Source organism: Cygnus atratus, chromosome 16, assembly GCF_013377495.2.
Source record: "Cygnus atratus isolate AKBS03 ecotype Queensland, Australia chromosome 16, CAtr_DNAZoo_HiC_assembly, whole genome shotgun sequence".
In the NCBI taxonomy this organism is placed as follows: Eukaryota; Metazoa; Chordata; class Aves; order Anseriformes; family Anatidae; genus Cygnus; species Cygnus atratus.
Window position 1 is genome coordinate 14,969,287 of NC_066377.1, and position 17,744 is coordinate 14,987,030.

Below are 17,744 nucleotides of genomic sequence, written 5' to 3' on the forward strand. Positions count from 1 at the left end.
CTTAATAACCTCTGTGAGGGCAATTTGTGCAAATAGGCTGAGCAATACAGATGCTCTGGAACAGCTGAAGTTTTACCCCAACTAGCAGTGGTAGATTTATACTGGCAACTCAAAAAATAAAGTCAAGCAAAACAAAGAGTTAAGCTTTGCTTGGATTTCTTCAGCTGTCACATACTTCTGGGCCAGCCTCTGGCCTCCTCCCCACAATTTCCTTTCTATTCTCTCCAGTTCATCTTCCCCCAGTCCCACTTCCATGGCCCCAGCCCTCGATCCTGGATTTCTGAAAGCTATCACTTACCTGCTGCAGCTCAACCAAAGCTACCCGTACCCTGAACGGCAACCCAAGCAGCTGGAGCCCAGGTCACCACCGTACTCCACCTCAAAGCACAGCCAGCACTCTCTTGTTTGGCCCATTTTCACCCAGAGAGAAAGATACTCCCTGCCCCTTTGTCAAACACAGCTGCTATTAGCCAGTGATTGAAAGATGTCACAGAAGTGGAAAAGAGGTACCAAGGCGGCAATACAACTGTCCCAGGTTCTCCAGGGTTGGTGTTCAGATTTCTATGTCTGTGTGATTTGCAACTATTTGTGAAAGATGGGGGGGAGGAATTAATCTCCAGAACTGGTCGACAGGTAGCCTGAGAAAGTGGAAGGGTTGTCCGCTGCCAGGCTGGGGAGTAACCCACAGGCCCTCACCCACAGCTGCAGCACACAACGGGTTCAGAACAGCAGGAAAAAGCACCTGCATTTTCTCCTGGAGATAAAGAGTTCCAGTTCTGAAAGGGTAGATGGAGGGGGCTGTTCAGAATGGAGGCAGGTGATAGGCGCTCAAACACCCTGCTTATATCATATTAGGAGAGGGGTGAAATAAAACTTCATGAAGGCCTTTTTAAGAGAATTTTATTTGAGTGGTTCTTACAAAGATTGTTGCAATATGAAAGTCTTTGTTTGATAGAAATATCAAGCTGTCCTGTCAAACACACTGAAGTAACCCAAAAATATATTTCAGAGCTCACAGAGCTTAAAAAGAGCAAAGATTATATGCAACCAGAACAAAACATGTTTCTGTATTTCCTGCTGATTTTCAGACTCTGCTGAAATCCTTCAACTGTGCTACACTGCATACACAGAAACTTATCTGGAAATGCAGAGATCGTTTTGTTTGGAAACTTAGACACACCTCACACAGTATTTACAAAGAAACTTTTACAGATACATTAATCAAAAGTTACCATCAAGAAATAAAACCCTTCAATCTTTCTATTCTTACCAATTATTCAGCACAAAGCAAAGCTGAGTGGCTGACTGGAATCAGCTTTCAGTAGCCTTTTGAATTCTCCATTTATACACAACACTAAATATGTCCCTTCATAAAGTCTATCTCCGATATTAACCTTTAGCAGACCACCTACATTTAGTGAAATGTAAAATGTAATTGCTGCATTAAAAGAAAGGCTTGTGAAACATTAAAAATATCATTATGTCCCATCTGCCTTTTACAGAGAATTTGTTTTCTATGAGCTACTTCTCAGTTCCTACAGATCACCTTAGTAAATGTACAAGAATTACAAGGCAGAACAAGAAGTCAACAGCTTTGTATACAGTGGAAATGCTAGTTAGGGAGAATGAACACACTGCATTTCTGCTTACTTCATTTTATTTTTAAAGGTAGCAGGAAGTGTACACAAAATGACATTAAATCCTTTCCTTTAGTTTTATCTAAATAAAAGATAACTCAATCTTCCTCCAAAAAATAACTATGTACAAAACTGACTAAATCCATCTTCATCGTCGAACAGGAACCAGTAGTTGGGTTGCAGTCATAGAATCTGGGAAAAGGCTATGGTATGTTGGAAGAGGTACATAAGCTGCTGTAATCATTTTACCTAATCAGAAGATTAAAAAAACAAAACAACAACAAAATCAGTATTTGTTCACTTCTGCAATTAAGGAATAAATGCATGTTTCTAGATGAAATCCACTCACCTGCAAACCACCTCCCATGCAATGCATTTACAGCTGCAATGGCAGCAGCAATTGAAGGACATTTGACATACACATTGCCCTGTAATACAGAAGTGTACAGTCTATTAGAAGCTTGAACATTTCCTACAGCGTCAATTCTCAGACCTCCTTTGAATGGTTGTTATCGAGGCAAACCTGCCCCACCAATGTTTCTACTGGTACCCACTGGTACTACAGAATGAACACAAGAATATGGAAGTACTGGACAGAATTTTTACAAATATGCATTATCATGCTGTAACAGTTATTTCAGTAGGAAGCATGAATCTTTTCTAAGATTTTGCAGAACAGACAATGTGAGCTTGCTATGGAAGCAGAAAGCAATGGATTGCTTACTTGGTCCTTATACTGTTTGAAGTATAATCTAATGGTTACCAATTGTACAATTTCATTGTATAATGGAAGACGTATGAGGAGCAGCTGAGGTCACTTGGCCTGTTCAGCCTGGAGAAGAGGAGGCTGAGGGGAGACCTCATCGCAGCCTACAGCTTCCTCACGAGGGGGAGCGGAGGGGCAGGCACCGATCTCTTCTCTTTAGTCACCAGTGATAGGACCCGCGGGAATGGTGTCAAGCTGAGGCAGGGGAGGTTCAGACTGGACATCAGGAAGAATTTCTTCACCAAGAGGGTGGTCGCACACTGCAACAGGCTCCCCAGGGACGCAGTCACAGCACCAAGCCTGTTTGGACTGTGCACTTAGTCACATGGTCTGAATTTTTGGGTAGACCCATGGGGTGCCAGGAGTTGGACTCGATGATCCTTATGGGTCCCTTCCAACTTGGGATATTCTATGATTTATGTGAAACAGAAGACTGCAAGGAGTTGGGCTACCTTATTACAGACTAGCCATCAAATTCCATGAGTAACTAACATTTAATGACAAATGCTTAACTAGATGTACTAGTTAAGTCTAACTAGTACACAGTGGTTTTCAACAAGATTAAGTACTCCCTGTGCCTGGGGACAGGGCATCCATCACTTCAAAGAAGACTGGTACAGTAAGAACAACCTAAGATGGTACCTAACATGAGTGACAGACATTGTTTGTCTTTTCCAGAGATACCTGGAGCTGTCTATCTGCAAACTAAGCAATAAACCAGCCTAACCCAAAGTACTGCAACATTCACATTCAAAACCAACAAAACAAATGCATACACATTACTGTGGACTTCTGCTTCTGGCCACCTGCTTAAACAGAATACTACCAGTAATTCTTCAACCAGGTCGCATTCTAGCTGAAAGATTTTAGAGGAAAAGAAGGTATTAAGAAACCGAGTTCAGCCTTCACTTTAGCAGTCTTCTCCAGCCTCTACTAAGTTTTCCCACTGTGATAGCACCCCTTCTCATGGGGACAATCTGAGGTTAAGTGCTCTAGCAGACCACAACCAGGCAGCAGAAAACTGATGTTTAAAGCACTGAGTAATGCACACACTTCTGTTCTCAGCATCCCCCTGCACAGACATCCAAGCTGTTTAAACCTTGAAATGAGACAGCAATATAAAGCTTTAGTTTTCCTTACACACCACACAGATTGGTGCGGTGCAAGAGAAAATTATGCGTTCAGCTTGAACCGCAGTCTTTTCACCTCCACCAATTATGACTTCACTGCTGAATACTGACAGCCCTCAGAGCTTAGCAAGTCTGGCTGTCTGGAAAGGAGCCCCAAAAGACTGGGGATGAGAAACTGAAAATGAGAGAAAACGTAACAAGAATCTAAGCCCAGAAAACAGCACAGTGAAAATTGGTGTCCGAATAAACTATTTTCAAATACTAGTGGGTATTTTATGCCTGAGCCATGTGTGTGAGCCGTTCTGTGCTAGAATGACAAAATGGATTTCACATAACCTAGCAGGTGGTATTAAAAGAAAATATTACAGCTGTCATATCATGAGTTAGATGAAGTGAGGCAGAGTCACAGCTCCATGTGCTCAGAACCGACATGGTATCTATATCAAGTCCTTTCTTTTTTCTTCTTTAATATTTGCAAAGGACACTTTTTTCCATCTAAGATGCAGACTAATATATTATGGGAAAGATTTCTATCTCCATCAGCCTACTGGTTAAACATAATAATCATCATGGAGATTAAAAATGCTATGAAAGATTGCATGCTGTTTTATGCATTAGATGGCAGCTTATGTCTTATCTAACACCTCAGCAACCCAGGTGAAAGGATCACAGGTGACAAGAGTCTTCTGTAAAGACTAGAGTCTTCTGTAGAGACAGCTCAATGCTAATGAAGGTCTGGGAGTGCCAAGCACACTACCAGAGCAGAACAATCCCATCTAAGCAATACTGACAGGGACAGCAGTGTAACTTTCAGCCTCTCACCCTGGACAGAACACTCTGAAGGCCCAATGGTTAGAATTTAGAATTTGAGAATGAGTGTTTTACTACTGTACTTCAGTTTGGGCTGTGAATTCTATATGGAGGAATTCAAGAGTTTAAACCACTTTATAGACCTTCAGCAATTTATATGTTAAGGACTGAAATACAAGGAAGAGAGAATCAATCTGGGGATTGTGTGGATGAAGTGCACATAAAAGGAAAACTTATTAGGCTTTTCAAAATGCAAGTGTTTGAGTCCCTCACTCAAATGGGTATTAACCACCAGCATCTTTGTAATAAAGCCTTCAGCAGCAGCCCTTTCTTCTCTTCCCTGTTTTAGGTCTAGGTACTCCTACTGCCCACAGCAAGATGGAGGACTCCTCTTCAACACTAGTGAAGACAATTGTTTCCAAGGATGGGATTAGGCACACATTTAATTGCATATGTGAGTTCTCCTGGAGCACTGCACCCTTTCTGCATTTTGTGGAAAATGAGGAAATTAGAAGTCCCTTGCTTTTTGGAAATACACAGCTTAAGGGAAAAGCCAAAAGCAATAGCTACTGCTATTCTCCTGCTTACATTCCCACAGCAACTTCAGCTGTGGAAATCTCTAAGAGCAGACTGCAACACCAGAAAACTGACTCAAAACAGAAGGAAACCATCTACATTCTTGAAAAAACTGCAAGTACCTTCAAGAAATTCAGAATCAGATTAAGAAAAAAAAAAGTATTTGTAATGCTCCCTCTATCAGGTACAAAGCAACAAAACTCCTAAAAACTACTCTGTGTTCCTAGAACCAGACATACCTGAGCTGAATTTTTGTCTACGTAGATGTGGATAACTCCTCCATGTTTGTTACATTCCTCAATCACATCATCTTTAATTTCCGTATCCCAGCCAGCTTCTTCTTCACTGCAGGGGGTGGAAGAGGAACAGGACAGAGATGGAAACATTACTCACAACAAAACTGAACTCACAACCAACCAACCAAAAAAAAAAAAAAATCAGAAAACCCACCTCCACAATGTTCTAATTACTTTCTCACACATTAAGGTCATCAACAAAAGGCAAACAGAAACAATGACAAATCACTTACGTTTGAGGATTAAACATGTTGGAAAGCTGGAAGCACTGTGTTGCAAGTGGTTGTACAGAAGCAGCTGCAGCCAAAACTGTTTTAATGGGAAAAAACAATACCAAATCTAAGAATCCCCTATGCATTTTTCCAATTTAAATGTGGATCTTCCATCTATTCTCTAAAACCCCAGCATTCAGCAGTAATAGCAACAATTCTAACTGAACTGAAAATTGAAGGCAAAGAACTCATTAGCTAGTCACCACCTATCATAAAAAATTCTTAAATTGATCAATATGGAAGATAGAACAGATTAACTACAATTGATATCAAAAAGTGAAAAGATCACTCTGTGTTGATTTAGGCAGATTTTCAATTTAAACATTTAAATACAAATACATTCATCTTTGTATGCATCTAAACTCTGCCAGAGCTGTATGCTAGCACTTCAACTGGGGCACATACTCAGCATTGAAGTCAGACAGCAGCTTAGGACGGAGCGGGACCACCCCATCTGACTTCACAGGAGGTGACATGCACTTCTGAGAGTTCTCAAGATGTATTTTGAGCACAATAAATTATCCTTCTGGTATATGCATACATATTTTTTCTCCTTTACTTAGGAAACATGCCATGCTGGCAATATTTGACAACTAAACCAATAAAGTGAACTATACTCTCAATAACTAAACTATTAGTTGCCATCTATTGTTATCAATCATCACGGTGCATCTTATTAATCTTATTAAAGTTGCATTATATAAGCTGTTTATATTATATAAATAGGCTGTCCTCCCCATAGGCTGTAAGTTTCTGTTAATTTAGCTGAAATAAAGGCCACCTTCTCTCTACCTACACAGGCATCAAAATCAGTAACATCATGAGTAAACCAGGGAAAATAATCCCGAACTCCTAATTCCCCAATGAGCCCTCTAGTCTCTACCTTTAAGGCAGGAGAAAACAAAGCCACACCCCAACCCACATATTTTCTAGGTAACATTCGCAGGCTGTATGTTAGTCCAATACTGAGGAAATGCTACAGAAAAAAAAAAGGTTTACAACACTTTCTGTTCCTTTCAGTCAATATTATGATTTCTACAAACACCAATAAAACCTCAGGCTGTGGACAGACTCCACACCAGAAGCATTTCACTTGAAAAGAACATTTGCAACACAAAATCTAATGGTGACAAGGTATAATAAATTCTAGTTTACCTTCATTCTGCTGAGAAAGTCTTGTTTGCAAATCTGAAGAAAAATATACAGAAGTTAATTAGCACATTTGCAAGCATTATTTTATCAGACAGGTTGGTTAGCTTGTATTTTTGCAGTTGGGAGCTTGTTCAAGAACCTAGACCTGCTCTCACTGTTCCTCTCTTAAGAGTAAATAGTTTCACTTAGTTCAGCTTCTCAGCTAGGATGTCCTGTATTTGAGAGATATTCCATGACCACATAGGTAAGCAAGCGTATTTCAAAAAGAAACCACAACTTAAAAGGAAAGGGAGAGGTGACCATGTCCTTTAGTTTAATATATTGTTTCTACCTTGTCTGTGTTGTGCTTGAACTCTTCCTAAGATTTTTTTTTTCCATGAGAAAAGAAATACAGCCATTCTTACAGGCATTAAAAGTTTGCTATCTTAAATGCTTTCAATTAAGCACATAGTTAACCAAACATAACATTCTGAAAGCAGTTATCAAATCTTATTTCAAGTAGAAAAAGGAGGTATTTCACCTGTTATCTTTTCATATAAAAGGTCTTAACAACACAAGTTGGTTTGGTGCTTTTCAATTTTAAAACACTTTCAAGTGTTCAGAGCATTTGATTTGTCAAGTAAACATAGTTACTTGTATAACAACATGTAGCTGTCCCAATTTGAAGTAATAGGGACAGAAAAATGAAGGCTTTTCAGCCATTTTCAAGGATATGACTCAAGTACTTGACTTAGCAACTTTAAGTCAGCAACAGAATACTTTGGAATCCAAGAAAAAAATTTAAGCCTCCTCACTTTTTTTTTTTTTTTTTTTAAATTCACACAAATATAAGGAGTTGGAAGATTAAAGGTAATCATCATCTTAATTTGCTCATTGAGAAAGCAGTGAGTAGATGGGCCCCTTGAAAAAGCTTACTTGGAAATATCTGAGGACCTAATCTATGTACTTTTTTCCTCTCTATAGCCCCTCCCTCCAGAACACTGGCAGACCAACAGGAAGAAAGTTAAAGGAATATTAGGCAGCAAAAGCCCTGAGAGAAAGACATGTCTTCAAGTGCCTTCCAAATGACTTCCATATAAGAACACATACTGGGAACCATCTCGTAAAATATAAGATGAAAGGAGATAGCTCTGAAGGCTGGTTACAACTAGCATTTTTCTCCTTTGTCCTTTAACAGGAAGGAATTCTCCACTGCATAGAGCAAGAAATCCTGTAATGGGGAAGACTGTCCTATGTTTTTCTACAGAAAACCATGGATCCACATGATTTGTCCAAATCTATAAATAATTTCGAAGTTAGTTATTGCTTTTTTTTTTAATTTTATTTTGGTAAACCAGTGTGCTTGAATAAAATAAAAATGAACAAAATCTATTAAATCACTCTATTTAGATGAGGACAGAGACTTTTCCCTCTGCAACTCTGACACAATCATACATTCACATCATTTCAGCTGAACCCACCAAACGTCAGCCAGCCTGGGGCTCTACAGCCAAGTCTTCCTGGCCACCTGCACCCAACATGGCAAATCTACAAGGTAACTAGTTCATTAAATTCTGTCTAGGGCTCAGAGTCAAGTCTGTTCCAGGCACAGCAGATCAGCTATCAATATCTTGTGGCACCAAGTTTCACAAGTTAATTATCTACTACCTCTGAAACATTCCTGTCCATCAAACCTCTTTCATCAACTAAATTTTTTCCTTGCTCATGATTGAAGAATTGCCCTTTCATTTTCTAAATCCACTCAGAATTTAGAAATACAACGTCCCCTTAGAATAGTGTTTTTACCTACATGCAGTTTTGAACAGTACGTGGAAACTCAAGCTGATATATCAATCAAGCTCAAAGTACCTTGTTGAGTAGCTTCTGTAAATATTATCTGAAAGAGCAGTGAGTTCAGCATGTCTGAGAAGTAGATGCTCAGTACAGATAAAGCAGAAACACAAATACCTATCAAAGCACTCTTAAAATAAAGTGACATTTTTATTTTGAAGAACAGCTAGCTTTAAATAAACAAATGCCAGCTAAATATTTTCCAGTTTTCTAAGAAATTATTTACAATACAACAGAAGCTAAAATGCCAGTCCTGAATAACACCTACTCCTCCCTCCATTGCTACAGACTATCTAAATCTTTCTCATAAAGATTTTTTTCCCAAAAGTACGAAAATGTTTTGTTCCACAAAGCATTTTAAGTACTCTGTAGCCTTGTGGTTTTTGATTTTCACACAGAATTTACACAGGAAACAATAGCTATAGCAACAACTTGAAGTGTTTGACTCTTTTTCCTGCTGGAATTTTCTCAATGGGAGTAATATTCAAGTTCTCAGGTCTCCCACAAAACTATGTATCTTCAGCTGCCCTATTTCAGTCTTATTTAGCTCATCTTGAACACTTGTGACCAGAACCATTCACCAATTTGTACCTGAGGTCTCAAGACACATAGGTATGCTAATTCTAGCAACACAGCTGCCCTTTCAAAGGCACTCCACACTGACAGGTCACATTCACTCACCAACTAACCTAAGGTGGTAAAGTATTTCCCACCTCCTTGGCTGTTTTTCACTGCTAAGGTCCCAGGCTATATGACTGAAATTTGTTTCAATCCCCACCCAGTGAACAATGTGTAACACCCCAAGCATCCCATACTAACAGCACCTCTATTTTTACACTCACCTCATTCCTACTGTTTTGCCATTGTTCTTTATGCTATATTTAATAAGACCAGTCAAAAACCTGAACTTTGAACAACGGTCTCAGACCTTCCCAGCTTCTATTAAAAAAAAAAACAAACCCTCTTTCCTTCAATCCTCTATGTATTTGCACTTCCTGTACTACCTACTTCTTAGTAATTTCTTTTGGAAGCTAATTAAACTTCCAAATGACATAAATCAGAAGTTCATTTACTAATTTTTACTACAACTATGTCCATTTTTTATCACTGATTGTTAGTGCTCACATACAGTTTTTCTGAAAGCATGCTATATTTTAATCTTATTTCCAGTTTGCCTGTCTTTAGTATGATTCTTAAAGGAGCAAAGTGAAGTAACAAGACTCGCAACTGTCCAGATTATTTTCTCCTTCCTTTTTCTAAGCGTAGGAGATTTATAAATAGATGTTTCAGCTATGTATCACGGACTTAAAGTATTTATTAACAATACCAGATTTTATATTTCATGTACCTATTCCCTCACTAATTTGATGGGAGTCTTCTTATTACCCTGAACTGAGAACATTCAGTTCTTACTTTCAGATTTCCTTCTACCTTGTGAATTATTTTCTTTTTCAATCCATATTCTTATCTTACCTTTCTCAAAATCCAAATGTTATAACCAGTGTCCCCACTAAAAACCAGGGGAACAAGGTTCTTTTGAAACACTGTTTGTAACATACATGAGAATTTTTTTCATGCAACTTCAGCCCTGCTTCCTCCTTTTTGTTCTCTTCAAGATTTGGTAAGTCTTCATGTATGCTTTCATGTCTTTTACAGAGTCAAACAATCTCAATCTTGGTAGGTAATTCTCATTTTATCTATTTCCTGAACTGATAGCATTGTTTTCTTTATTATCAGTCCTTTTCCTTTTTTCCTATTCTTCACAGGCTCCGTGCTAATTCCTTATTTTTTTTTTTGAAGTACTTAATCACCCAGTTCAGTGTGGAGCCCATTTCTAAAAGGACCATTTCTTCTTTCTGTGGAATACAGATCCAATATAGCATTAGCAGTGCAGAACTGCAGAAACTTTTTATGTATTGTCTGTTCCTACACCCCCAAGTTTCTTAGACCAGTTGACTTGATTTTCTTATTTCTTCAACCATCACTTTTGAAGTCAGAAGCCTTAGTTACAGACCTGATTATCCTTTCATTTAAGATTGAGCAACTCATGATCACTCAGTCAATGGTCATTTCTATTCTCATCCATAACGTCTTCATTACTTACCAAAATGAGATTAAAATAGCATCCCTTCTTCATGAGTCAGTGAGTGTTTGATGAAGAAATTTGTCGGATATCACATCCAGGAATATCTGGGCCCCACCATTATTACTAGCAAATCTTCTCCAATCTGTATCAGGGAAGTTAAAGTCTCCCATAATGACATAATTCCTGGTAGTAATTTTCTCTAACAAGAGTAAAGAGATCTTTAATCCATAACCAAATCTCACTTTGGGGATAGCTCATGACTCTATGGTAGCAAAAAGCTTTATCCTTTTCCAAAGTTACTCAAATTGTACATGTCTGCATTATTCCTTTTGTGCTATACAAGTCAAATACACAATGATACTCCTACCACTTTCATTTCTACAATTGCTAAATATGCACATTCTTCAAAAACCTGTCTTCAGCCTTGCAACTGCAAACTCCAATTATGTTGCCTCATGCTAATTCAGTGCTATTCTAGCAGTTTAGATGTCTTAATGGTATTTTTGGCACCCCATTGGCTGGATTTCTTTAACTTGTTTCAGATATGGGAGAGAGGAAAGGATTGCTGGTTTTTTTGTTGTTGTTTAAAACATTTCTCTCCTTTCTCACCAACTACACTTGTTTTCAAGTAAGGCTGTCACAACACTATCACCTACATTAAAGGTGATCATCTTTTATAGCACTGTGTTGTTTACCTTTCTTCTCCTTCTGTACTAGTTATTATTCTTTCTTGCCACCATGTCTTCTTCACCTCCTTCTCTGATAAGCTTTTTCCTCAATCCACATTTCTTTAATTAGCCAGTTCCTTTTCCTTCCACAAGTCTTTCTCAGGGTACATCTTATGTTTTTTTTCACAACTATCTACAGTTCCACATGTACGCTCTTCTCAAAATTACACCTGAACTTCAGTAACATGATTCAGGTGTAGCTTAAGTCTGAATCACTTCTGTCACAAACTGCTGGAAGACAAAAAACCCTATGTATATATACTTTGTTGATTTCTTGACATTTCTCACACATTCCAGCATCTAGTTATTTGTGACATTCCTCATCTTTTCTACTGCTATGAGATTTGCCACCCATTGTTGTCATACTAGTTTAAAAAATCCGCTCTGAATTCCCAAGGTCCTATAGAAGTTACCTGAAGCCTTCTTGAATATTTTATTTAGGCCAGCTATAAACTAGCAGAAGCAGCAACCATATCCTTAGCCTCATACTCACTCTTTCTCAAAATAGATTACAGTAAGATCTCAGTAACACTTCCAACACGCCCACTGGCAGAGCACACAAGCTACAGCCAATCTCCCAAGCAACACAAAGATACCCTGATGTACAATGTCCACCTCACTAGGACAAACATCATATAGTCTTGCACCTCTCCTACAAAGAAAAGCTGTGAGAGCTGCGACGGTTCAGCCTGAAGACAATGCTCCAGGAAGACTTCATTGCAGCTTTTCAATACTTAAAGCAGGCTTATAAAATAGATGGAGAGCGACTTTTTGCTCGGACAGACAATGACAGGACAAGGGGGAATGTTATTAAACTAAAAGAGGGGAGATTTACATTAGAGGTTAGGAGGAAATTCTTCGCTCAGAGGGTGGTGAGGCACTGGAACAGGTGGCCCAGAGAGATTGTGGATGCTCCATCCCTGGAGGTGTTTAAGACCAGGTTGGACCAAGGCCCTGGGGAACGTGGTCTAGTGGGTGGCATCCGTGCCCATGGCAGTGGGGTTGGAACTGGATAGTCTTTAAGGTCTCTTCCAACCTCAGTCATTCTATGATTCTATTAATCTTAACTACTGTAACATTCCTCCATGAAGTCCCACTAACCGTCTTGCCCCTGGTACAGCCCTGTTTTTTTCAGAAGGGACTCTGCAGAGAGTCAATCCCCTCACAATTATAAGCCTGACAGTGTTAACAGTCAATATTTACACTGCAGTAGAATGTGTCCCCACTAGCAGTGGGAATAGTAAAGAAACAGATGAAGGCTTGGGATGAATTAAATGAACTAGAATAGATTTGCCAAAAATAATGCAAAATGAAGCATACCCAAAGCTGTTATATACTGTTTATTTGCTCATGGATTTGAGAATTTCCGCAATTTGTAAAACATGCATGTTCCCATCTTAAAAGATCAGAAGATACATTTTGGTACCTCATCTCAAAATTATGATTAAATATTTTAGAAAAATAAATAGGCGATTATTTCTTACCTGCCACAGCTCCAAATGCCAATGATCCACTCATCTGCAGAGCCTGCTGTGCAGCTGGGGGAATCTGCAAACCAGTACCTGAAAAGGACACAAGAACACACCTTGTAGCAAGTACTTTTACGCAGTCATGGATGCAGTAACTTAAGCATCAGAAATCTATTTTCAAAAATTACTATTGCTTAAAAATTGTTACATACAGAATATTTGGTGGGATGCATTAATCCAAATACAGTTTTGCAGAATTTTCACGCATTCCTTATTTATCCTTATTTATACATACCCTCTGCAAGCCTTGCCATCAGCTGAAGGCGACCAGTTGTTCCCAAGTCAATTCCAGTCCGTTCCAACTCATCACTGTCCAAAAATGAGCTAGCACTGGAAGCATCAGTGCGCTCAGTTACGTGCCCAACTTTCATTGGCCTACCAGCCAGCTCAAATCCATTGAGTTGTTCCAAAGCCTTTTTGGCACACTCAGAGTCTGAGAACTGTAGATTGGAAAAATATAAATTCAGTAATATTGCCTGCACTACTCAGCAGCACTTTTGTTACATTTGAGATCCAGTTACATGAACATGAAAAACATCAAATTTAAAATAACAATAGCTACAAGGTACCATAGATGCGCTCCATATTTTCAGTTTTAACCAAACAAATATGAGGTTGGATATTTACTTTCTCATATTTAGATGCATATTATTGTTGAAGCTAGAATATCTAGATACTGCTGTCAACAAAAGTCATGGCTGCAGTTGTCTTTCAACACTTTCCAAGGACAGTCGCTTCTTTCACAATTTTGTAACTGCCATGCATTTACTGACTACTCCTAGCAGACGTCCTGCATCAGGAATTAAAAATGTAAGTATGTTCTCAGCATTAAAAGCATCAAATATCAGTTATGAAGTTAGGTCTGCTTTATGTCTCCAAGTGCCAAAGGTCCCAGGCAGAGACATTTCTTTCATCACAATCTGTCAGGTCAGTTAACACACCTAAGTTCAGAAAATTAAGTATCTTGAGTGCAAAGGGGAAAGGAAAGATGTTTTCAACCCAAAGTTTTAGACTCTGGAATTTGATTTCCCCATAAAAACTTGAATTCGATCGTTTTCACAAAACTGTGAAAAATCTAGTTTTTGCTAGTATCATTGCCTGCAAAACTGGAATTGCTTTACAGGCACTGACCATCAAGTCTGCTATTCCATTCTAAATATGTGCATTGTTCAATCATAAAACCCATAGAGAACTGTCAAAAAGAAAGAAAGGCAGGCCACTGTTGCATGTCACACAACAATAAATTTTTAAGATGAGACTTAAGTGAGATTTAACCAAGCTATGCTTGCTACATGAAAAGGTTATATTCAAGTTCTCTGTAAAGTTTGGTAATTCTAGTCATACCGTAATAAATCCATATCCTTTTGAACGTCCAGTTTCACTATCCATCATCAGCTGAATGCTTTCAATCTAAAAATAAGAATAAGGCTATTTATTATCAAACATTTTGGAACAAAACCTGTAGACAGTCTGCCAAATATACATACGTTAATGTGAAACCACTTTTTCCTTTTTTTTTTTTTTTAAATCAGTTCCTCATTCATTCCTCGCATCAAACTCAGTGTAAAGGCAGCTAGACATGTACTTTGACACACAAACTGAAACAGACAAACGTAAAGGTGATATACAGCTTATTATTTAAAGGAACTCCAGCTACAGGCAGATGATTGGTCTTATGTGACATTCTAGCAGACAATGAGCACAGACAGCATCAAGGATATCGATCCGTTAGAATCGGTCCACAGGAGGGCCATGAAGACAATCAAGGGGCCGGAGCACCTCTCCCACAAACAAAGGCTGAGAGAGCTGGGGCTGTCTAGACTGAAGAAGAGAAGGCTCCGGGGTGACCTCACTATGGCTTTTCAATACTTAAAGGGGGATTATGAAAACAATAAAGGACTCTTTGTTTATGATACCGACTCTTTGTTACGATAACAACAGGACAAGGGGGAACTAAAAGAGGGGAGATTTAGATTAGAGGTTAGGAGGAAATTCTTCATTCAGAGGGTGGTGAGGCACAGGAACAGGTTGCCTGGAGAGGTTGTGGAGTTGTGGATGCCCCACCCCTGGAGGTGTTCAAGGCCAGGTTAGATGAGACCCTGGGCAACCTGATCTAGTGGGTGGCATCCCTATGGCGGGGGGGGGTTGGAACTAGATGATCTTTAAGGTCCCTTTCAAACCGAGCCACTCTACGATTCTATGAAATACTAACTGAAACAATATAGTAATCGCACCTCTTGTGCTGAGGAACTCCATTTGACAAAGTAAGAAACGCAGTTTGCATAACTGACCAGAGGGTTTAAGAAAAGCATGCCTGTTTTGAATAGTTATTGGTATATGGTAACTCTTAAAAGTTTACAGTTACTTGTGCGTTTTGAATTCAATAAGTCATCCTAGAGCCATGAAAACAGTGTTGGAAAGAGACAGCAACACAGAAGTGAGAGGAAGAACTGAGCTTAAGACCAGAGTACGTGGAATCAAGAGAAGGATAAAGCCTTCACAGCTCTTTATGTAAACCTCCTAATCTACATTAATCCTACTGCCAGACCTTGAGAGAAAAAACAAGAGAACAGCCATGTGAATTACAATTTAATGAACTGCTGTAATTTTCTAGGCTTTTGCACAACTGAATTAAAGAGATACACATACTCAATCTGAACAAGGCATCTGAAAATTACTGTTATGATATTTATGAAGCACTGTTAATATCTTAAGAGTATGAAAAATATGAATGGAATTGACAAAAAATATTTAAGCAGCGTATTGCATATATTACCTTTACTTTATCTAATAATGATATACCCAGGATGCCTTAGTTAGCACAGTGCTGTACTAGTATTTGTTAGGTCTCCAGTGGAAAGTTCAGATTCAATCTGCTCACTTTCATAATTCTGAGAGAACGTATTGTCATGCCATAAACTGGGACTCACTGATCAGGAGTGTAAAGAAAGGGGACTACGTCAGAGCAGGAAGGGACACACTGCAAAGGTTAACAATGTGAGTCAAAAATTAAGACAGAAACCTTCAGAAACTGATTAAACTACTACAAAATTACAACGAACAAGACCTGATTCTAAGTAATTTCAAGAACTCATTGAATTCTCAGCTTTCCATCATATAAGGCCTTCACGTCAAAAATCACTGGACCACCTCACATATCGTGGTTCTCATTTGCTCTCAAATACTAACTCACTATGGAAAGACTTGTGGACATATAGGTACAGAATAGTTGAGAATGTGAAGCTAATATTTTGCAGTTGTTAATTATTTCCAGAAGACATTTGAGTGCTCTACAACTAATGTAGGTTTTTCAGATAAACACCACCACAGTGCCAAATCAAAATTTACCCTGCCAAATGGCTCAAAAATTCCTCGAAGCATATCTTCAGTTATGTTGAAGTGTAACGATCCTACGTAGAGCCTCATAGGACCAGCACTGCCCTTCTGCAAATTATTTGCCATTGCTGCTGCTCTGTTTTTCTCTGCCTACGGAAAAAATAAGAAAATTATGTAAAATAATAATAATTTCAATTATCTGCATACTGTTCACCTGAGTGATTTAAAATACAAAAGCCAAAACCATGACAAAGTATAGAGATACAAGTCTCAAGTCTTCAAATTGGACAACTTCATGCAAAATTCTGGCTTGTGCCTAGTAAATTGTCACTTTGCTTTTTTATATACATACACATACTATATACTATGATTTTGTAACACTATCACTATTTTGTTATTACTATTTTCTTAGCATCATTATTTTCAAAAAGCATCTTTTATCAGTTTGAGTTGCTTTAATTTGCCTGTCAGCTACTGGAACCCAAAGTCCATTTATAATTAAATTATTTAACCATTCTTGTTACAGTTTTCCAAGTGTTCAATGATAATTAAATTTTCAAACATTAACTTCAGTAGCAAGATAACAGAGTGACCACTCAACATGATTAAAAAGTTAGGTTTATCAAGTCCTTACCTGTGATGCTTGTACTATAATTGGTACACCCAAGACTCTCTGTCCAGTTAGTCCTATTGCCAGAGGTACTGAACTAACATCAACAAATTCTACATAAGCAATTCCCTTTGAACGCCTGGAATTTCTATCAGAAATCATTCGCACATCACGAACCTAAAAGACAAGTACAGACATGATGTTATAGATAGAGCTACACTAGGAAAAGAGCTAATACAGTCCAACTCCCAGAGGGATATTAACAAACAATTACTTGCCAAGACAACAGCTTTGTAATCATGCTGCAAATCTAGAATAGCATCAAACTACCCTAACAAACACATCCCAGAAAGCTAGCATTAAAAGCTATGATTCAGAGTTGAATGTAGTATGCCACGGGAAAAGGGTCGATAGAACACCTGCAGCACTGTAATGCTTTATACCAGAACCTTACAGCTGATGGAATAAATACTATTTTTCAAAATTAGAAGTTAAGCTAAAATTAAAATTATACTGCAACTGACAGGCCCATCTGCAAAAGACCGGAAGTTCTGAAAAATGAAGTTGTTCGAATCAGAATTGCATCCCTGGTATTTTGCATCACATAACATGATGAATCATTAACTCCTGATAAGTTACTTTCCTGTACAGGAATCTCCAGAAAGCCACTTGCTTACCATTCCGCAGAATATCAATCCTGAACTAGGATAACTTAAGGAAGTATTCAAAATCACTTTAACTTCTCTGTAATTACCTTCCCTACTGTAGAGAAAAATTCTTCCAAATCTCTTGGTCGAATTCTTGCAGCTAGTTGCATGCAGAATACTGTTCGAGCATCCCTCTCTTCAGGGGTAAGATTATCAATAGGTTCTCTGAAAAGAAGAAAGGTACATTAAAAAATAACCTAAGACAACTCATTTAAACTTTTAGCCATCCAGGAATATCAGTATTTTGAAGTCTGGTGGTAAAAAACCACCTGCAATATT

At 38.4% G+C, this 17,744-nt stretch overlaps 1 protein-coding gene across 3 annotated transcripts in view; it reads right to left on the reverse strand.

Annotated features, from left to right (window-relative positions):
* Positions 1 to 883: 883 nt before the first annotated feature.
* RBM39 (RNA binding motif protein 39) overlaps positions 884 to 17,744 on the reverse strand; it is a 33,883-nt gene continuing 17,022 nt past the window's right edge. For all 3 annotated transcript variants that reach the window (XM_035548259.2, XM_035548260.2, XM_035548261.2), the window contains 11 exons: positions 17,513 to 17,630; positions 16,783 to 16,935; positions 16,161 to 16,298; positions 14,157 to 14,222; positions 13,048 to 13,252; positions 12,768 to 12,845; positions 6,643 to 6,675; positions 5,449 to 5,524; positions 5,159 to 5,264; positions 1,987 to 2,065; positions 884 to 1,886 (listed from right to left, as the gene is read on the reverse strand). In XM_035548259.2, coding sequence (XP_035404152.1) covers positions 1,786 to 1,886; positions 1,987 to 2,065; positions 5,159 to 5,264; positions 5,449 to 5,524; positions 6,643 to 6,675; positions 12,768 to 12,845; positions 13,048 to 13,252; positions 14,157 to 14,222; positions 16,161 to 16,298; positions 16,783 to 16,935; positions 17,513 to 17,630 — 1,153 coding nt within the window. In that variant the 3' untranslated portion in view covers positions 884 to 1,785. The remainder of the gene's footprint in view (positions 1,887 to 1,986; positions 2,066 to 5,158; positions 5,265 to 5,448; positions 5,525 to 6,642; positions 6,676 to 12,767; positions 12,846 to 13,047; positions 13,253 to 14,156; positions 14,223 to 16,160; positions 16,299 to 16,782; positions 16,936 to 17,512; positions 17,631 to 17,744) is intronic.